Source organism: Hylaeus volcanicus, chromosome 2 (genome assembly GCF_026283585.1).
Source record: "Hylaeus volcanicus isolate JK05 chromosome 2, UHH_iyHylVolc1.0_haploid, whole genome shotgun sequence".
NCBI classification, from domain to species: Eukaryota; Metazoa; Arthropoda; class Insecta; order Hymenoptera; family Colletidae; genus Hylaeus; species Hylaeus volcanicus.
The window spans coordinates 26,435,796-26,456,530 of record NC_071977.1 but is presented as its reverse complement, the minus strand read 5'-3'; the positions used below and the strand labels follow the sequence as shown (position 1 = coordinate 26,456,530).

Below are 20,735 nucleotides of genomic sequence, written 5' to 3'. Positions count from 1 at the left end.
TCAGCTACAACACTTTTTCCGTACCGTAATAAACGATTCGTGGAGGAATTCCGCACCCGCGGGGTGGGCAAGGTAAGTAAACGTTTCGAACGGCGCCACTCTGGAATAGGAAGGAATTTCTGCGACTGACATTTTTGGTGGGAATGATTGAATTCTTTATATGGCGCGTTAAACGATTTATGGGTGGAAGAATTTTATGCGTAGGGGGTGCTGCACGTGCCGGTGTAGATTTCAGACCTTTTTGTCCTCTTGAGAATAGAGGAGAATTTTGCTACTTAATTTAGAAGCAAAGGATACTACAGATTGCTAGAATAATAAAGAATTAAATAGTACACTTGATTGAATGTTATTATTGCTCTAATTTTCTTTTACAACTTCATTAACGCTAGGTTTCAGAGTACGGTTGTTTCACAGTAACCCTTTACATCTTTCGTCAACGACAGTAACTCTTATCCATGTAAAAAGACAAACATAAATTTATTTTTGTCTAAGCTTCGTAATTAATTTTAGTAACTTGACTTCACTTATCGAAGCATTACTTCGGTGATAGAAATGTTATGAAAAAACCTAGTGATAATGATTTTCCAATCCTCGAAACCTTCAATCTTCTATGCTCTTCCAGATCTGTTACTGTCCCCATTTCTGTCCCAGTGCATCATTTTGTATTAAATTCTCTCAATGCCGCGGCTGAGATCTATCTCATTAATCGTGCATCGAAACAAATAGGGGAAAGTCCAATAATGTCGAACGCAGAACGAGTATAATAATGGAAACTGCGACAGATCATACGAGACACCTATTTACCGGCTAATGTCGTTCAGCTCTCTCCACCGAGTCGAAAAATCGAGTTGCACGGTGCCCGAGCAGGCTGACAACCGCGCGTAGAAAACACGAACGGGGAGTAGGGAAAAGCGGCTCCGTAATGACTGTAATTCCAGCAACGCGTTTCACGGTATCAACGACATTGCCAATTATGCTTTTAAAATCGCTCCCCAACAAGGTCGATCCGCCGTTTCCGTGCGCCGAGGCTCGATCACTTTCGTCCATTAAATCTACGTTAACATTAACGAAATTAACAACGATGGAGGGACTGCTCGCGGCGGGGTCTCGTAATATATGTTTAACATCTGAAATTGTAAGATGCGTAATTTATAGGGGACTTAATCGTAAACGTATGAGCACATGAAGTAATGACTGCGATATATTTTTGCCGAGAATAATTGTGAGTAATTATTAACATGAAATTTGTGTTATCATTGGTTATTGCATAAAGGTTTTATTCTTAGTGGAAACGATGTTTAGATTTTAGGTTTGGCGATGAGTGTCGTTGTCACGCATTTGAATCATCAAGACAGTGATGGGGCCTATTAGATTCCACGCATTGAAATCTCCAAAATGCTGTTTTGTACCGTAACTAAGACAGAGCTCTCAGATGTTCTTCTCAATAAGACAAATATTTTGAGTACCGATAAGTAGCATTTCATAAAAAAGAATATTCTCACAAAATTCCAAACGCGAACCTGTGGTTGAGCAAAAGAAACCATGAGAAGGATTGTGATCTCTAAATTAGTACCTGCCGGAGCAGCTACATATGTCATCGTTAAACTAACCAGTGATGAGAAGAAGGGTTGGCTATACCAACTTTAAGAAGTAATAATCCCAAGTCTGACGTAAAATTCCTTCATGCATCTAACATAAATTACTAAGAAAAAGTAGAAAATAACAAAATGAAGAAAATTCAAATCGTCGCGAAACAGTCCTATCAATTATTTAACAGTATTTCCATCGCAATACTGAATAAAAAACATGGGTCGATATTGACCCAGCGCAACAGCTTCCAAAAATCGAGTATCAATTATTTTAATTCTTCTCTCCGCCATTACCACGCGAAGCCATCGCGCAATGTTTCTTTTTCGATCAAATAGAAGCCCAACGTTACGCAACCCCGTGCACCACAATTTTCCCTGAGTTAACGACACCTTTAAATTCCCATGCCGGAGATTTCCGTAAGAGTTGCGCAACGGCAATCGGCGCTGGTAAGTTTCCAGCTAATCGGTACGATTTGCGGCGCGACGTAACTCAAGAAAACCGGGGCGTTATTGTCCCATTGGGAACAACGTGAGGGCAGTGCCCGCGTGTACCTCGTTCGTCAGAATTAAACTACTTCCACGACTTCCTTACAGGCAATCGTTATACCGCGGGGCAATTAAGTTGGACCGTGCACGCAACGCGAATTTAATTGCAACAGCGATACCTCGCGAGAGATCCAGCTGGAATCGGTGTCTGAAATTGCTCCGTCGTTAAACGCGACTGGATTCTCGTCTTCCCCTAAGCTTGATCGCTTTGTAAACTCAATGAATCAGGAACAAAGGTAGGAATGCAAATTCCTTTGGTGTGTAGGTTAATTTCTTGATTGGAAATTGAGGTAAGGTTGGGTTGTGAAGTAGAACGAGAAAGATAAGCCAGTGTGTTAGACTGAGGGATGGTTTGGTACACGAAGCCTGGGTACACGTGGTTACGCTGATATGCAAAGTCAAAGTAAACTCAGAATGTAGGTACATCGCTGTTGGATTGTTTACGTTCATCGTGGAGGGTTCAACAGGGTATTAAGCTAACGCTGAGAACAATTTTTGGCAGTTTTAATACGCAGTTCTGTGCAAAAAAGGTTTATTCAAAAGATGTGGCTAGAGGATTGACTGATCTCTGAATAACAAATACCAAAAAGTCAAGAACTAATGCTATCGATAAAGATAAGTATGCACGCATCATCCACGAAACGACTATTTTCGTCACACCGTGATATCTTAAAAAACAGAGGGCCAAGGAGTATCGTTAATAATTAAATAATCTTCAAAAGAAATTCACCAACAGGATTTAAATTAACTTTCTGTTCCAGCTCTTACTCCAACCTTTCCATCAACATTATCATTTCCACTAATCTAATCCCTTCCAAATCCCTCCACCTTCGCCGATATCCAACCCAAAGGAACCACTCTCGTCAGACGCGTACAGAACATGCTTAATCCACGTTTCCCGCGAACATCTCGCATCATTCCTCTACAATGTTCCCCAAGACGCTAGGAAACGCGTCCGCGCGACCAGTAAATCACCTCGCGCGAAACACCGCCGAGATCCGAGCGCGGTTGTTGTGCAATGCCCTGTGCGTCCCTCCGGTAACAGAGTCCACGGGAGTGATGAACGAGTACACCAGCCTCCGAGGAGTCGGATTTCCTCGGCGAAACGCGATTTTCCGCGCGCAAGATGCATACGCTCCCGCCGCAGCGGCCTGTTGATCCGAAATAAAAGATGGGAACGAAACCGACGCTGAGAACCGGGGAGAAAAATCGAGGGACAGGACGAGGAAGAAAGCAGAGACGCGATGCTAAAGAACAGAGGAGATAGACTTTCACCTGGCCCGAGCTCTCGACACGACCATCACGAGGCAACCACCGTGCAGGCGCGAAAGAAAGGGTCGACGACGTCCGGGAATCCCCGCGGACGCTCTTCCGAAGCAGAATCGCAACTTCGAGTGCTATTCTTGATTCTAAAAGAGCACTTCTTTATTATAAGGGAAGAAAGGGAGATTTTTAGTTCTCTAGGGATGATTGTACGTATATGAATTTGCAGAATTTAAGGTTGAAAGACCATTGGGGAGGTTTGAGATTGGATATATGTGTATAGACTGAAGGAGTTTTTTTGAACGAATTGAGAGATTTTAGAAACTCGGATAGAAAAAGGTTAAAAGATTTAAGTTTGCATGTCTAAATTAAACGATTAAGAAGGTAAGATGAAAGAAGATTAAGAAATTCAAGTTAGTATTATGTGTTTGAAATATTTAGAATAATAAGAAAGGTGTCCAAGAATTCCCTTCCATGTTACAGAGAATATATACATAGAAAAAATCTATCGATATACAAATAAATGAATTTGTAAATGCAAAACAAACACAAATATGTGTAAACACCTAGCACCGACTACTCTTGAAACGTCGTTCCCTCCAGATTACGATAAATGGCTCCAATTGCACCACGCGACCCGACAAACCGGAAAAATCCTTCGTTCCAGCTGACGCGTACGTGTGAATTGCGGAGTCACGAGTGCGCGCATGCGCGGGAGTAGGATAGATGAAGCCCGGAGGATCCCCACGGCTCTCGAAGCGGGAATCGCGACGGCAAATGAAATCCCTCTTGCTTTCGAGCGCGGAAACGTCCCTTCCGGCGACTCGTAGGTGGAAACTCGAATCTCGATGCTCGGCACCGATCGACCACAGGAGCAACCACCTCTCGAGTGGTTCGACCGCGACGTGCACTCGGCTGCCTCTTTTTCTCTCGGTCTCTCTCCCCCTTTATCTCGTTCCTTTATCCTTCTTCGCAGCACTCGTACCCCGCGGGTGCTTTTATTAACCCTGCGCCGACCGTGTACTCCCGACAACGACGATACCGCAAATATTTACCCGGCGACTTTACGCCGTTCGTAAACGTCGTGGAAGCGGGTCGCTGCCCTTTATAAACATTCGACGCCGTGACAGGAATTGTCTTGGCATCCTTGTTCTATCGAGGCGAGTAAACGCACGACGCGGACTTCTTCTTGCGTTCTCCACGCACTTCTTTCACGGTGAACTCGCCAGAGCGAGGGATTAATGTTCCTTGGGGGGAATGGGATTGTGGTTTTCTATTGGAAATGGCAAGATCTGGGAAAGGAATCGGTTTCGACACAAAGTGCCGAGCGATCGACACTAGAATTACTCAGCAAGTTAAGTCCCTTGTATGTGGAACTTCGTTTTTGAAGTTTGAAGCTTTTTGATAGAATTTTTAATGATTATTATGAAAGTGGGATTGCGAGGTAATTATATTGATAAATTGATTTGTGGTAGTACGTTTAACGGGTGTGCAAGGTATTTGTATTTGTCAACTTGGAGGAATGTGCAACTCCTTAGAGTTGGCAAGTGGTTAAGTTTCAAGTTATTCCTTCGAGTGAAGATAGCAAGATCAGTCAAGTGGGTCGCTCAGAAAATTAACAAGCAACTCTATAAGGCAACTTTTCCATTACTGTATTTCTTGAACTATACAACCCTCAAATCAAGGCTTCTAGTGTCCAATAACTATAGCCTCCGATTCAGGATAACAAGATCAATCAAGTTGCTATGTGATTTTTACAAATCAAGCTACTATCCCCGATCAAAGACACTAAATGTACCAAAAGAATCACTCCAACCGAAAGTGAATTGCCATGTCACTCCTCGAGAGTGTCATACGAGAAACCTAACACAATATTTATTCAAGTTTAATCGTCCAATTTTCTCACCTAGTATTACACAAGTGACAACTCGATAAGCTGAATTCCACTCTTTGAAAATCCAATACTCGCTCAACTCTCTCCGGCAGATTAAACGCGCGACTGCTTCTCGCGAGGAAAAATCTAATCTGCCGAGTCTCCGCGATTTATTTTCTCGAATACAGGGAAAGCCGAGCGCAATTTTGCGAGCAGCTGATTCTCTATTTGCAGTCGCATTAAGCGTTCGCGTTACCCGAGTGAAAAGGAGGGCTCGAACGCGAAGCGACTGTTTTGTAACGAACCACTTCGGTTTTGTTCTTCGAACCGGCTGGATTAACCAGGCTTCGCCGCAAAACCCTATCAACTCGAACGTCGAATTAAACCGCCGACATAATATCCGCGGACAGTTATGACAATAGCTGTGATTCGAGTTTTCAGTTAGGATTACGGAACGTGACGGTCGACGCTTGGAAGAAGCAGCGCCCGAGGAGATTGTAACAACGACGGCTATTAATTGTCCCGTAATTGCACCGGTGATTCCCATTCTCGGAGATTATAATTTAAAGGAAATCGCGGTTTCGTATCGCAAGATGGATTAGTGTTTTGTTAAAGTGGCACGAGTCCGAGCGTAATAACGCAACGTTACTTCTGATTGAACCGGGTGGCTCTTTAATTGCACCACTGTTTTCGAAACGTGAACTTCTTCGAGTCAACATGGAGCTTCGAATGAGAGACACGTGGAAAATTAATAACGATTATTTGCGAGGGAAGTATTTGGTAGCTCTAGGTGGTATAAATGAAATAGGGTAAGTTTTGGAATAGATGGATGATGGATCGACAAAGAATTGAATATATAAAGCAGTATGATGGGGAAAGGAAAATGGCACAATTATGTAAAGTAATTAATTATGAATTATAAAATATAAAGAGTAACAATAGGACCAAGACATGGTTATAAAATGGTCGCAGAATTTAAATGGAAAAGTTCAAACTAAATTGAAGTATCTACATTAGGTTAACACCACGTTGCTTGCTAATTGCCGCGACTAATTGTTTTCATGTTCCATATTTCAACTGACCACGTTAACAGTATCGTACTCTGGAATTCGTCGCGATAAGAGGATAATTGGAATAGTTCCTACAGGAACGCGACCGTTCCCGACCACGCTCGCGAACCTAGCGTGGAAATATGCGCGACTCGTCCAGCTGAACCTTCAGGAACGTGTAAGGTAATTAAGCATCGCGCTGATTAGTGGAGAACGGTGGTACGAAATTGAGACGCGGAAAGTGATTGATCGAGTGGGAAACACGCATGCCGAGACAGTAGGAGTGTCGGAAACATTATTCACCGTGGTTACTTCGAGACGTTTATTCCATCATCGATGCAACTGTGTGAGAAGTTCTTAGGGAGGGTGTAATACATTTTTATGGTAACACATACTGTGATAAATAATTTAGTTGTGAGCAATAGTGTGTAGATTTCACTGTAGAGTTGTTTAGGAAATCATTGTCACTGCCACCAAGTACGATTTTCGAATTGGCAGTAGTATATAATTAATAGTAGTTTAGTAGTGTATGTTGCTTAACCACCAACTATTATACGTTATATTCAGGCCAAAATAATTGAACTATCGAACAATACCATCTTAACGATCAATTCCATCCCATTGTCGCGAGCATTAAGATTCCCAATGAAATTGGAAAACGCCATAAATTCCCTACCCGCGCGTGAAAGCGAATCGTGGAGGCACCGATTAGTACGCACGTAATTAACTCGAAATTTACAGCAGCCATTAGCAATGCAAACGGCGATTGATTTCGTTACTTTTCGGCTCGCTTTCACGACGAGTTCATCCGACAAACGTTCGTCGGGCAAATGGCCACGGCGAGAGGATTCGCGAACGTGCCCACCTCCGCGGAGTAGAAAGGCGGAATTATCAGCATCCCGTCAGCATCCCGATAACACAATTCCACGCTTGCTATCAACGGAACAGGGGAAACGATAAGCGGCGTGCTGCGTCCGATACGGCGAGAAGTTCGCACGCCACCCACGCGAATTAACTGTTCGACCGCCAAAGGGGGAGGGATGACACCTGAACACTGCCAGGAATAGAAACCCGAGGAGCTACATTCGCGGTAACCATAACCTAGAGAAAATAGAATTATTCTGTCGGCGGTATCGGAGAATCGTAGAGTATGGTTCGAGATGTGGTAGATTTGTAGATGCTGGATTTAGAGGTGAAGCTCTTACAGGAACTTTATTGTATTAGGTCTAGCGGAATGTTCTGTCCATTACGGTTACAACAAGTTTCAACGAGTATGCGCATATTCGTCAAAAATGATATACAAATTGCAATCACGCTGGCAAGATGTCATAAATAATGATAAAAATGATAATATTCAATCGAATTTATTCAAGCTATGAGAAATTTATTATTTTGTTTAATTCTAAAAATGGACAGAACTTTCCGGTAGACCTAATACGTTTTGATTTTTGGTCCAACCTCTATGCTTTGTTTTCTGTAAATTTCAACCTATTTGAAGTTAAACGAACGCTTGCCTGACGCGTGGATGAATTTTTCTCCCGAGACCAGGCTACATCGAGCTAACTAAGTAACATTCGAAAGTAGCCTCCCGCACTGTCCACAAATCTCCGCCAGTGTTCGATAAAGTAAAAGAAAGCCAGATAACGTCTCGATAGGCGGTCTGGAAATGAAAAAAAGAAACGAATACCACGACGCAAAGGGAGCATTCGAGGCACTCTCGCGTCGTATCTCTCGCGGTTAGGCGCAAACGAGGAAAGCCACAGCTCCAGAGCAGCGCGCTGGACGACGCCGAGTTACAAGTCCTTTCCATCGTGTTCCTCTGATTTGCATGAAGTTAGCCTGTTACGGGACGCCGGGCGAAGGAGCAGAAGGAGCACCGACGCGTTTCCACCCACGCAGAGAGCAGGCCAGCGTGCGCCAGTGGCTGATACTCGGGCGCAGGGTATCGTTGCAAAAGGCACCGCGCGTTCCCCGGCTCCTAAACGCGCTTCGAGTGACAGAACGCGCTTACTGTGCTGTCCGCAGCCGCGACACGCACAATGCGCCCCTGACCACGCTTCTGCAGTCTTTATCACTCTAATCTACGGCCTATGTACCAGCCTAGTCGCTTATCTAGCCGACCTGTCCTGACGCGGATCGGATTCCGGCCGCGTTCACGTTTCTTCACCCTTTGAGTACCGTTCGACCGGTGTGGGTGTGGGAAGCATTCGCTGATTGGTTTTAGCAAACGGTGAAATGGTTTATTTGAATCAGATTAGATATTTTGCTCATTTTAATTGATAACACACGTATTACACCGTTTAGAATATAAAACACATTTTCATTCAACTTCCAATTCTTTTTCTGTATCTACAAAAACATAAATTTGCATAAACATCAGCAATCTATTAATAATAGATCTGTTAATAATCGATCTATTAATAATACTGCTTTCTTGTGTGCCTGTAGAGGGAGAGAGCGTTTCGTTCTGAGCCTGCTAGTGAACTCGTCAGTAAAGCTATCTAGCAGGCCCCTGTCAATCAAGTATCTCAGTAAAAATGTACCTCATTTCCAGTAATAAATTTCATTTTATCCAATTGATATCTAATAATGCGCCCAGTAAAGTATCTCGCCAAAAAATGATTTCACCCTCCACTAATAAATTACGTTTAACCCAAAGGGTGCTCTAAAGCTTCGAGCAACATCATGTGCATCGATGCTTCTCGTAGAAGTATGGGATAAACACCGATTTCATTTCGTTGACCGCGCGTTTCATACCGTCGAATGCTGGATTATAAATTTACGCGTTGACAGCGTTGATTCGATATCATTCCCATCGCTGGTGCACATCGTGAGGTTATCCGCTCCCAGGTTATGGGGAGCATTAACGTCGCGACCGACGATCAAGCCGGTACCTGTCGACGTTACACGACACACTTCTATCGCGGCGCGAACGCAAACACACGCTTCCGTGCGCAAACACCATCGGCTCGATGTCCTGACTTCTTAACTAGCGGCGGAAACTTTCATTTTCATTTTTACGCGGAGCTTAGACGAGACCATTGGCGTGAAAAGCAACGTACACAATTTCGACAAGAATTCGAGGAATTCTAATGAAGCCACTTGATATTCATTCTCGTTTATTGAGAATTTTAACTGGAGCTTAAGAATATTTGTGTTTCGTAAGAGTAGGAAAATCATGTGCAAAGCGAAAACCAAAGAGTCACAAAGCTTTGATCTGCTTCAAAATGAGAAGTTTTATGCTTTCTTGTTACGTTATCTCAAACTTATTAAAATGTCGATTTCAATACTTCTTTTGAAATTAATATTATATCCACTATCTTTGAAAAACGTAGAATTTCTCCCATATTTTCCTAGTTTGTTATACTTTTTCTATATCTTGAAATTTTTATTACATCGAACGTTGTACTTTCCTAACAAACAAGCTAGAAAATCGGGTTTCCTGGTAGAGTACCCGTACAATCTGAACATCATTCAAAAGCCCAATGTTTCTGAATATTTCAATCGCGTTAGAGCATTAGTAAAGAGAGCCCGAGATCACGTTACTCGAACCGCTATGAATGCTCTCGAGAACGTCTGCGCTAGACAGGACGACAAATATTGATCCTCCAGTCACTTCAACTCCAAAGACTTCGACTTTCCTCCTTTCCTTCGACGGAAAAATTCCTCGGTTCGGTCCTGAGAAACATCTAACCTGCGTATCGTGTAGCTCTTCAGAACGGAATCGAGCACGGAACTGTGCGTTCGAAGGCGCTTCCACCACGAAGACAGAACGAACACTGTGTGGGCCTTAATCGATTCCAGCCTCGTTCAAACACTTCGATACGGTTCGGCTGGTCTCACTCGCGTGTCTCGAGAAGTTTTGCAAACATACAACTCTCCATTGAGCACACTGATTAGACCGGCTCTGAAATCAGTGTCATCCTCTCCACTTCTTGAAAAGAAATGGATGAGGTTTGCGCGATGCATCTGGAAGAAATCGAGAAGATCTTGGGTCTGGAGAAGACTATTGCAAAGTGATTTGCGTGACTTTGATCTTTATGACGAGTGGACTCTTCATTGGGGCAAGTATTTTGAAGATGATGGTTTTCGGTGGATGAATACTCTTCGGTGGAAGGTACTAATGTGAGTTGTTGATTGCAGAGCGGTTCTAAATACCAAAGTACAGAGTCTCTTATAGAGATGTTATGGAGACATTGATAAGAAAGTAAAGATTATTTTTAGATTAATTATCCCTACATAGTTAGGTGCTCATTAAGGTACCAACATACTGTGAATGATATACAAAATATACGAAAAGGTTGATAGTCACTAATAATCCACCTTATGTGTGACATTTTCAAGCTCTACGTTCACAACAATGAATCTAAACCATCTGATCTTGGAACAGATCGTTTTCAAAGAGGTCACTTAAAGGCCACATTGAAACGAAATTAAACCAGATTTTAGACACATTCTAGATATACCTGTACCCAATTAATAAAATGACTAATAACCACGATAGTAAGGTAGAGAGTCTCGCGGTACACCACATCAAGGACCTTCCAGGACGCGAAACGAACCCGAGTAGTCGAATGGAAACTCGGTTTCTCCTCAGAAGTCCCGAGACAAGGGTGACCTTTAATTGCGATGCCAGATACGATCGTGACCCGCAAGAAGTGCGAACTATCGGGATGTTTTACACCTGGAAACGGGCCTGTTCGCACCAGGGGGGTATCCTCCCGTCGTTGCCGGGCCCCGATTGAGCCGTCCAGGTGGACGTCCCAACACACCGGGACGTCTGAACGGTCTTTAATGAAGAAAGACATCCAGTGTCGTGGTGGCTGACGGACTACAAGCGTTGCTAACGCGCCGCTGATCCTCCTCCTTCCAACTCCCCGTCTTCTTGTTTCACTACCATCGTCCTCTTCATCTTCCCTTGCATCCCAGCTCCTCTCCGCGGACTTTTCAGAGACCGTTCGAGCCCTGCTCGACTCGCTCGCGGCTTCTCTTTGCCACGGAAACCGCCGAGGTGCGATCGACCGGTCGCTAAATGCTTTCTACCGTCGACATTGAAACAAAGAACGAGAGGAGCCTGGGTAAAAAGCGTATCTTATTACGCGCGAGAGTAAAACCGTCGTTGACGAAAACTGTCTCCGCTCGGGCCAGATTCAATCAACTTTTACAATCCTCGGGAGTTGTCTTTATTAACCGACTTCCCCTTCGTTTCTTGTGGTCGGAAACGGCGCGTCTTCGTTGGAGGTTTCCTCGAAAGGTCCGAAAGGAGACACTCGAGAGTTTAAAGGATGAAGTGCTTCCGAGATCTGAAATCGGGGACGACGAAAGAGTTGGCTCCGAGAGATCCGCTACTTATGGGGGTAATTCCTTCATCTACACTGGCTGAGGATCGTTTGTTCGTCGAAGATTCGACACCAAATGCTTTTCGTCCTGCTAGGCACCACGAAGGGTAGCGAATGTAGAGTTCATCCCTGATAGTCAGATGGAATTGTATTAAAGTGTAGTAAAATCCTTAGTAGATTATTCTGTAGTCGTATTGGAGTCCATCAGCAATAGGAGTTAAGAAAATGGCCTCTGCTACTTCCCTAGCTTGCGTTACTCTTCCAAACTCTTCTACACCACTGACTCATTTTATCCAATAATATAGTCGAAAACTCCAATCTCTATGAATCCACATAACAAGTGTCCCTAGTCTCCCTAGACATAGTGCTTCCCAGCTCCAAGATGATGGCTCCTGCTACTTCTATACCACTGAACCAATTCATGCCTCAATAATAGTCTCAGTGTCCACTCTGTTCGCGACTAATATCGCGAAAATTTCGTGCAGAGGCCATCTTTTTGCAGCACTCCAGCGCCATTTTTCTACGCCAAACATCTCCAGCAAGAGGCTCGAACGCGCGGTAACCCTTTGTTGCGAAGGTAAACACGGCGTCCCACTTTCCCGGGTAACGCCGTCGTCCCAGGGACTTCAATCATAACGGCGGAACCGGCTCCATAAATTTGTCGGAAAAGATAGTGGCTCACGGTACACGTAGCACGATCGTCGTGGCCCCGTCGAGACAAGACATGGGCTTGCGGAGTCCGTGGACAACGACGTGGAAAATGTCATCCTCGTGGCGGAAGAGGAGTCGCGACCGTGGGATGTGGGTCACAGGGCGCCACGGGTGTGATCGTCCCGAAGAATCGAACCTCGGGGTTGGGGGACGTGGACGCGAGCTGAGAATCCTAAGATGGGACGCACAGACCGGACTCGCGTCACGATCGTGATGACCGGCCATTACCTAATGCCCGTGCACGGGCCACTCTGTGATTTCCGGACGCGCACGGGCGTCGCGTTGCCGTTGATACGGTACCCGGCGCCGGCACTCGATCACGTAGCGGCTCCCAGAGAAACCTCGAAGAACCGTAAGGAGTCGAAGAAGGAGTTCTCTTCGGATGGAACAAGCTGGCATTTTTGTGTGTGTAGGGTCTGCTTGGGATTAATGAAATGTTCAGTGTTTACGTAACTGGTCCTGTCGTTCATCGAAACTGTGACTCACAGAGAAACATCTTCAGGATGGGGAACCGTAAGATGTCGAAGGATTCTTCTCCTCTTTAGGTGGACCAAGTTGGTATTTCTGTGAGTGTATGTCCTCTGGTTAGGATTAGTAAATTGATCGATCTCAGTGGCTCTTAAAGAAACTTTTTCAGGATGAGTGTTGAGATACGCAATTTACATTTCGCGCTTATTATGACTCGTAAAGGATCATTGTATGTACTACGCAAATCATGTAAACATCGCGTAGACCAGCGTGTGTCTTCGTGTGTCTGCCACGGTCACAGGTTAGTATGTAACCTGGAGCTGTTGACGAAACGTGTCTATACGTCTTAATATATCTCTTGTTAAATTTGCCGCGTACAAATACGGTTTGTGTATTTCCTACTTAATTCTACTATTATAACAGTAATGCGGAACCATAATCTATCGAAGAATGAGTCGTTCTCTTTGGGTGGAACAAGTTGGTACTATTGTAAGTGTAGGGTCTGGTTAGAACTGATCAAATGTCTGACTCAAGTCGTAAATTGACCTTTATGCATTGATGTTTCATATTCTGTTCATTAGCATTCTGTTTACAATAATTATATATAATGATTCATAAATTCAATCATTGTATACACTTACCAATCTCTCGATTGTATTTAGATTTTTCTCAAAGTCATAAAAGTCATAAAATATGACTCAAAGTCATAACATAAAATAGGGAAGTTCATTAGTCTTGTAGAGTTTTCTACAAATCTATTTGCTGTATAGTTCCACTAATTAACCTTCACATTTTAAATTACGGTTGTCACGGTGTGAACTTATATAGTTCTCTTAAAAATTAATTAAATAAACATTACGAAATTGTTTTGCCTCATGTTTGACTTTTGCTGTAAAAATGACATTGTCCTTCTCTGCAACAGTATTGGGCAAAATCTTATCGGGTCTAAGCAACAATCCATTAAATCAGGGTCACTGATAACTCCGTCGAAGCCTAAAACGAAACGCTTTCTAACTGGTTGACCATACTTCCTCACGGAGCAAATGTTGTCCAGATTTTTAAAAACCATGGACTATGTCGTGTCGCTAATTGACCTCCTTATCTTAAACTTTTGATATCAACCTAAATATTAAGTTTTTTTTTTTTTTTTTTTTTTTTAATTTCGATTTAACCATTGACCTCTTCTATCTCCGAGCAACATCAGCCAGATGGCGTTCGTTTGATTTCCCTTTTCGCAGTGAACCTACGTTAACGATTCTTATATATTATGAATATTCACATCGAACACGTTTAGTCGCGCCTAAACTACGGTTAGATTAGTCACTCTAGGCAAGTCCGTCAATAGAAGTAGAGTCACCCACGAAGTAAATAATCGAATTACTTTTATCGAACTTCTTTTATCGAAGTTTCCAAAGAGCGTTTCGCAACTAACGCGTCTCTTCAAAAGTTCGGTGATTATATCTGCGTTTCATTAAACGAAAAATCGTAATTCGCGATCTTCATCGTACTTCATAATTACTGATGTAAATGATTTGGCTACCAACGTAAAGAAGTTATATTCATATTCAATTTTTCAATGACGAAAATAAAAAAATTTGTACATGTGTCGTTGAGAAACTAACGATAGTACACCTAGGGCTATCTTTTTGACGATGAGTGTATTCTATACTAAATACATAGCATTCAGCTCAACGAAGGCTCTTACATAAGACTAGCTGCGCCCCACGGTTTCACCCGCGTGGAATACTACATATTTATTTTATGTCGTTCGAGTTCCACTGACTGTTCAACTGCGTGTTCCTTCGTGAATCAGTGGGTGACTCTTCTTCGTTTTCCGTAAATCAGATGTTTCGATCGATATTTCTCGTTGTGAGTGCCACGATGTCACAACTTTATTTACAAATTTTTAGATTTCAAAGTGTGAACGTGTTTTTATCAAAATAAAACGTAGCATATGTTACTCAGTGATAGTGTAGCTTTTTGTTACTGACAACATTTTTAAAATCGGTTCAGCAGTTCCGGAGACTACCCGAAACAAACAGACAGACACTTCAATTTTACTTCAACTTAATTGTGATAGAAAAGAGATTTCTTATAAACGAAACATTTATAAGACGCAATTTCGAAGTACATCTCGTTTCGTGCATAACGTAATGACGTCGAGACATTTCTGGATCGTGTTTAGTTAAGGCAGTGATAGAGGATTACGTATTCGCGCCGGAAGCACAGTCCTCGTGTCGAGTGTAATAGTGTTAAGTTGGAAAGAGACTGTTAACGATAATGTATAAGCCGAAAGTTTCCCTAAAGGAAGGTAAAATACGAGGTAGTGTCGTGCCGAGTGTCCTGGGCTCCAGTTACATCGCCTTTTTCGAGATACCTTACGCAGCGCCTCCTGTTGGAAAACTCAGATTCAAGGTAACTGATACGCTAAGTTTACTTGTTAAATCTTTATGTTAAAATATTGCCTAATACAGACATAGTTGCGTCAGGTCGCTGCGTAGTCAGCTAAGCGCGCGCTAATCGGCCGCTGTGATTGCTCGGTGATTTTCGTGAAGAATTCAAAAATGAAGCCCCCACCGACATTTTTGCAAAGGAAATTGTTGTTCAGAATCGTCTCAGCTACCTCCCATTTCCAGCTCCTACGAGAGTTTTGGGACACCCTGTATAATGATGCACACCTATTTTTTTTTTTTAGCTGCGATGTCCTCAATTTAAAAGGTCATCGAAAATTCATCTCTCGAAGTGTTAATACGATAATATTAATTATCTCTTTTTTTCACAGCGTATCTGCCACGAGTGCAACAAGTACACCGAAGTTATCAAAAACTGACACATAAATGAAAAACACAGCGATTACACACTAGGTCTTTCAGCCATAACTTCTCCAATTTTAAACACTACTCAAGAATTATATTTGCAACGCTGGGAATTGAAGAAATCACGCCAAAAACAAATGAAAGGAAACTGTATCAACTTTAAGTAGAAAAAGAAAAACACTTTGTAACACTAATTCGAACCGATTGAAGTGAAATAAATTCAAAAAGAAGGTACGATGTCGATTCTAGAAATATAACGTGGTGCATAACTACATAGTCATTACCATGACAGATACGCTGCGGCAAGAAGTTATTTTTTCAAAGAAAAAAAATGTTCCTTTCATCAGTTTCGTTTTTTGCTCGTGTTGATAAGAGCTGTGTTTATCATTTACAGCGATAAGAAATGTCGAGTTCGCTGGTTCGTCTATAGTGGGTTTCAGTAAAATTTCCGAAACTGTATGTACTAAACTAAATATTGTACCATTTTATACGAAAAGTTGCTAAATTTTGTTGTTCAACATTTTTACAAATTTGTTGGTAACCCAAAATATCGAAATCCTTCACGTTTTAATTTGAACATTTAATTTTCGTCAAAGCATTTTCTTTTTGTCTTTAATTGTTTCCAAGTTGGCACGATGGGCGTTGAACTTTGTACGGTGTTTTATTTTAGCTTTTCTACAAACCAGACACAAACCATTTCTTGTGAATTTCTTGGCAAGACATATTGTACACTCTTGTTTAATAATATGCCCTTTATTTTCAGTCTTTAAATCTATGGCATACATATGTAGCAGCCATAATTTGTAGATTAACCTAGTTATGTAGATTGCTTAATGTTTGTTAGAACGTGATCAACTATTCTTTTCTGCGTGAGTTACACGAACTATGTACACATTAAATTCTAGTAAAATTGTAGATAAAGCACGTACGTATACTTCCTCAATTTCACAACGTTGTCTCTTTTCATATCACATGTACCTGGGATAAGATTCTAACAAGTATTGAGCATACTATTATTAAACGAATATAGTAGACGTCACAGTCTTTAATATTAAAGATTATATACATTAATGTTTTTCTACGCGAAAAATAGGATCCACAACCACCCGTTCCATGGAAAGGTATCAGAAACTGCGCCGTCTGTAAAGGCATAGTCTGCACGCAGAGACTAGAACAAGAATCAAACCATATTGTCGGAACTGAAGATTGTTTGTACCTCAATGTTTACACCAAATCCATCACCGAAACGAGGCCAGTCATGGTTTGGGTCCATGGCGGCGCATTACAGAGGGGCAGTGGGAGTTACAGGTTCATGAAGCCTGATTACCTAGTCGAAAAAGACGTCGTCGTTGTTGCAGTTAATTACAGACTGGGTGCATTGGGTTAGTTGAACTATCTGTCTTCCACTAAATAAAAAAAGAAAGTTTTATCAAGCATTTGGAAGGAATTATGGAATTTAATATTGGAAATTACTAACTACTGACATCGTCTCTCTCATAAATCTTTCTTACGATTCGTCGCGAGTAAAATGTGTAAATTTTGAAAGAATTTAGAAGTTTCATGTTACTTTTAATTGAGTCGTACGAGTTCAAGACGAATGTAGCTGAACGTGCATGATTTAAAGTGTTGAGAACTTTCTGTCAAACGAATTACATCAGCCTTCATTGGCGTATGTAACACGTTGCCAATTAATCGTGGTGTTTGTTGACGTAAAGGTTTCCTAAATCTGGGTCATCCAGCTGCACCCGGGAATCAAGGACTGAAGGACATAATTGCAGCCTTGCGATGGACCCAGGAAAATATTGCCAAATTTGGAGGAGATCCTAATAATGTCACGCTCTGTGGTCAAAGCGCAGGGGCATTGTTAACTCATGCCTCAGCGATATCGCCGAAAGCGAAAGGTACATTTAGCGTTCCATACTTAAAAATGAAGATTACCCTTCGGGGAAGTTAACCCTTTGTTACCGTAGCGATACCTACTGTACTGAATCAATTCGTTAAACACAAACAATTGCCAACAAACTGTTGACAGTCCACCCTTGCCACCCCCAAACACCTCGTGCACAATTGAAAATAAAAATCATCCCGATTTTATGAAAATATGAACAATGTAAAATCCTTTCTACAGGACTCATTCACAAAGCGATTATGCAAAGTGGAACCATGCTGAGCCCTTGGGGAATAGGTCAGAGCCGTCCAAAACGAGGTTTCAAACTAGCGTCGCTCTTAGGGATAAACTCCACCGATCCTGAGGAGGTCGTCGATTTGCTCAGACAGCTACCCGACAAAGACATCGTCAAGTTAGAGACTTCCGTTCTATCGCAAAAGGCAAAATATTTTCTGTTATCGCGGCTATCGCGAAGCCCTTCACGCGTAACGAACATAAGTTCCTATTGCCGCAGGAGATAGACCTTTACGATATCCCCTTCGGAGTGAATTACGACGAATTCGCTGAGGATCCTGTACTGCCTCTACCATTGTCGCAATTATGTTCCAACGACGCGAACATCCCCATCATGGCTGGACAGGTGACATACGAAGGCCTCATGCTGTGCTATGGTAACTTTCCAAAGAATATTTCTAACGACTAAAGCAACAAAACCATTCGTGTTCGTACAGTTTTTTATACGATTTGTCGGTCTTTTCAGACGACAACAAGAGCGCGATGGATGCTTACGAAACGCACCTATTCGATATGGTGCAAACCTTAGGTTCGTTGAAAAACTTGGGGCCCGCGGAAGTGGACCAACTACACGAGACTGTCAAGAAAGTGTACTTCCCTAATCCATCCCTCTCGAACATACTCGAAAGGTACCTGCATTTCGGCTCGGATGCCTACTTCACTATCCCCCTGAGGTTGTACGTCGAGGATCGTCTGAAAAGGGCGACCGCGGCTACTTACTATTACTGGTTCACGTATCTTGGAAACGAGAAGACGTACACGGATATCTTGAACTACCGTAAAATAAAAGGTGAGATATTTTTTTTCTTTCTAATTCTTAATACGATTTATAGTACAGACCGATCTTCAACTGAATAAGAAAAGAAAATGCTTTACCATTTTTATTAAGCATTGAGAAGAATGTCGCATTCTTGATAGCAGATTGTCCAACATTTTCACACAATTGTCACTAGACTGGGAATGTTTATGCATTCGTGACAAGTCGAAATGTGGTTAAATGTACAAGAATGTGGACAAATGGAGAAGTATGTAGAATATGAACAATGTACACGTTTAGAAGATAAGATTGGTAGTCGAATGTTGAAGGGTTCAAGTATCCATGAAAATCAATTCCAGCCTCCTCGCACATGGACGAACTGGTCTACCTGTTCTATTGGCCACTTTGCAAAGTGGATAATCCTTCACCACCAGCTATTGGCACCGATGACAGAGCTATGATAGAACGTATGACCACCTTGTGGACCAACTTTATCAAAACAGGGTAAGTCGTAGCACTTCAGATATCCTATTCGATATCAATTGTTTTATAACGTAAAATACGCGATTTGATTTGGTACATTTGACGAATCGACTGTTTTTTAATTGCAGGAATCCCACCCCGTGCAAAAGCGATGTGGTTAATGTCACGTGGGAACCAGCAACTAAAGATAACTTCCGATGCTACCAAATCGATCGAAATTGCGAAATGTTAACCTTGAAGCCAACCGTGGTGAGCTCAAATGAATTAATAGTGCAACCAAATGGTCAACTATAAATGAACTTGTTAAATTATACTACATTAGTTGAAAGTATTTTTTTTTTTTTTTTGCTAACTTCAACAAAAAGGTTTAACAGTGAAAACGGGCAAAAAATCATTGCGAAAAAAAGAGACGTCATGGACGATATACTAACAAAAATGAAACTGTTTTTACAAACGCATACTTTGATCAAATACAGTTACAAAAATGGGACTTCTATAGAAATCTGCTTTATCCTTCAGATGTTTTTATTCCCGTCAGTTCAACCAAAAGTGTCTCCGAAAGTACCGCCGAAAGTAGCATTTTCATCGACCAATACCTCCATTCCCCTCAATTACATAAAAATTCTACAAATACTCACTCTGTCTCTTCGCATCGAAAGAATTATAAAACAGTAACTATGCATAATAACTAAAAAAAAATTGTCGCGATAAAGCTAGTTGATGAACTCGAGGAACAACGAAAAATTACGATGACGCAACAGCCTCAGGTTTGGATCCACAAACACGTTAGCGTGGAACGGTTGCGTCCGCGCGTGCATTCGTGATCGATCGCTATGATTCATCTACGGTTCGGGGAACGAATATGGGTTACATACACCCGTGCGATCGAGCCGTGGAAATAGAATCACGCAAACGCTTGTCCTAAATCCCGAGCATGTCGTTCTTCACTGCGAGCCGCACGAAAGCCACAGTGCACGGTGGGTAAAGCAATGAGCGCCGTGCTCGGCCATTAATCGACCGTATCCTTTAATCCTTCAAACGTGTACAACCCGTAACTGCTCGTGGCAGCGGGAACGCCGCTTCGAACCTTGCCTTTGTTCCTCTTCGACTTCCGAGAAGCCTCTCGATTTAGATTTCCTGATAATCTAATTACGCGGACGTTAATTAAATTGACGAGAAATCCGAGGAATCCGTCGCGATTTCATTCGTGGAGGTTCGGTTAGGTTTGAGTGATGTTTGAATGGAATTTTGTCGATGTTTCAGAGATGATAAGTGGATGTTTGGTGTGGAAGAAGGAAAATGGTCTAAAGATAGGTAATATCTATCGTGCGTTTGAACGTACGTCAAGTCACATTCAATACCTTGAAACATAGACGTTTCAACGACATTTGGTTTAGTAGACATCTCGTGAACGATCGATGCGGTTCAATAGACGTTTCAAAGATGTTAAATGTGGTTCGGTGTTTCAACGATGTTTGACGTGGTTTGGTAGATTCTTCAAAGACGTTCGACGAGCGCACATCACGAACATCACGAGAGAACGTCGACTCAAGCTGAGCGTCTCAACTCATTGTCAGACTTGGAGCTTAGAGTCTCTACGACCAATCACTTTCTCTCGACGTGTCAGGCCTGTTCACATCTAGCAAAGCCAGAGCCGAT

The 20,735-nt window shown here is 42.3% G+C and overlaps 2 protein-coding genes across 5 annotated transcripts in view; one reads left to right on the top strand and one right to left on the bottom strand.

Annotated features, from left to right (window-relative positions):
* The window catches only part of LOC128872533 (uncharacterized), a 357,175-nt gene that overhangs the window by 288,226 nt on the left and 48,214 nt on the right, over positions 1-20,735 (bottom strand). The gene's annotated exons all lie outside the window — the stretch shown is intronic.
* On the top strand, positions 14,540-20,213 carry LOC128872534 (esterase FE4-like). 2 transcript variants are annotated; one of them, XM_054115337.1, is made up of 8 exons: positions 14,540-15,253; positions 16,748-17,036; positions 17,370-17,555; positions 17,783-17,982; positions 18,057-18,213; positions 18,303-18,626; positions 18,953-19,097; positions 19,205-20,212. In XM_054115337.1, exons 1-8 carry the CDS (start codon positions 15,119-15,121, stop codon positions 19,368-19,370), a joined length of 1,602 nt encoding a protein of 533 aa, XP_053971312.1. In that variant the 5' UTR covers positions 14,540-15,118; the 3' UTR covers positions 19,371-20,212. The 2 variants fall into 2 exon arrangements, with proteins under 2 accessions (XP_053971312.1, XP_053971313.1); XM_054115338.1 differs by lacking the exon at positions 14,540-15,253 and adding an exon at positions 15,284-15,885 and having other exon boundaries at positions 19,205-20,213.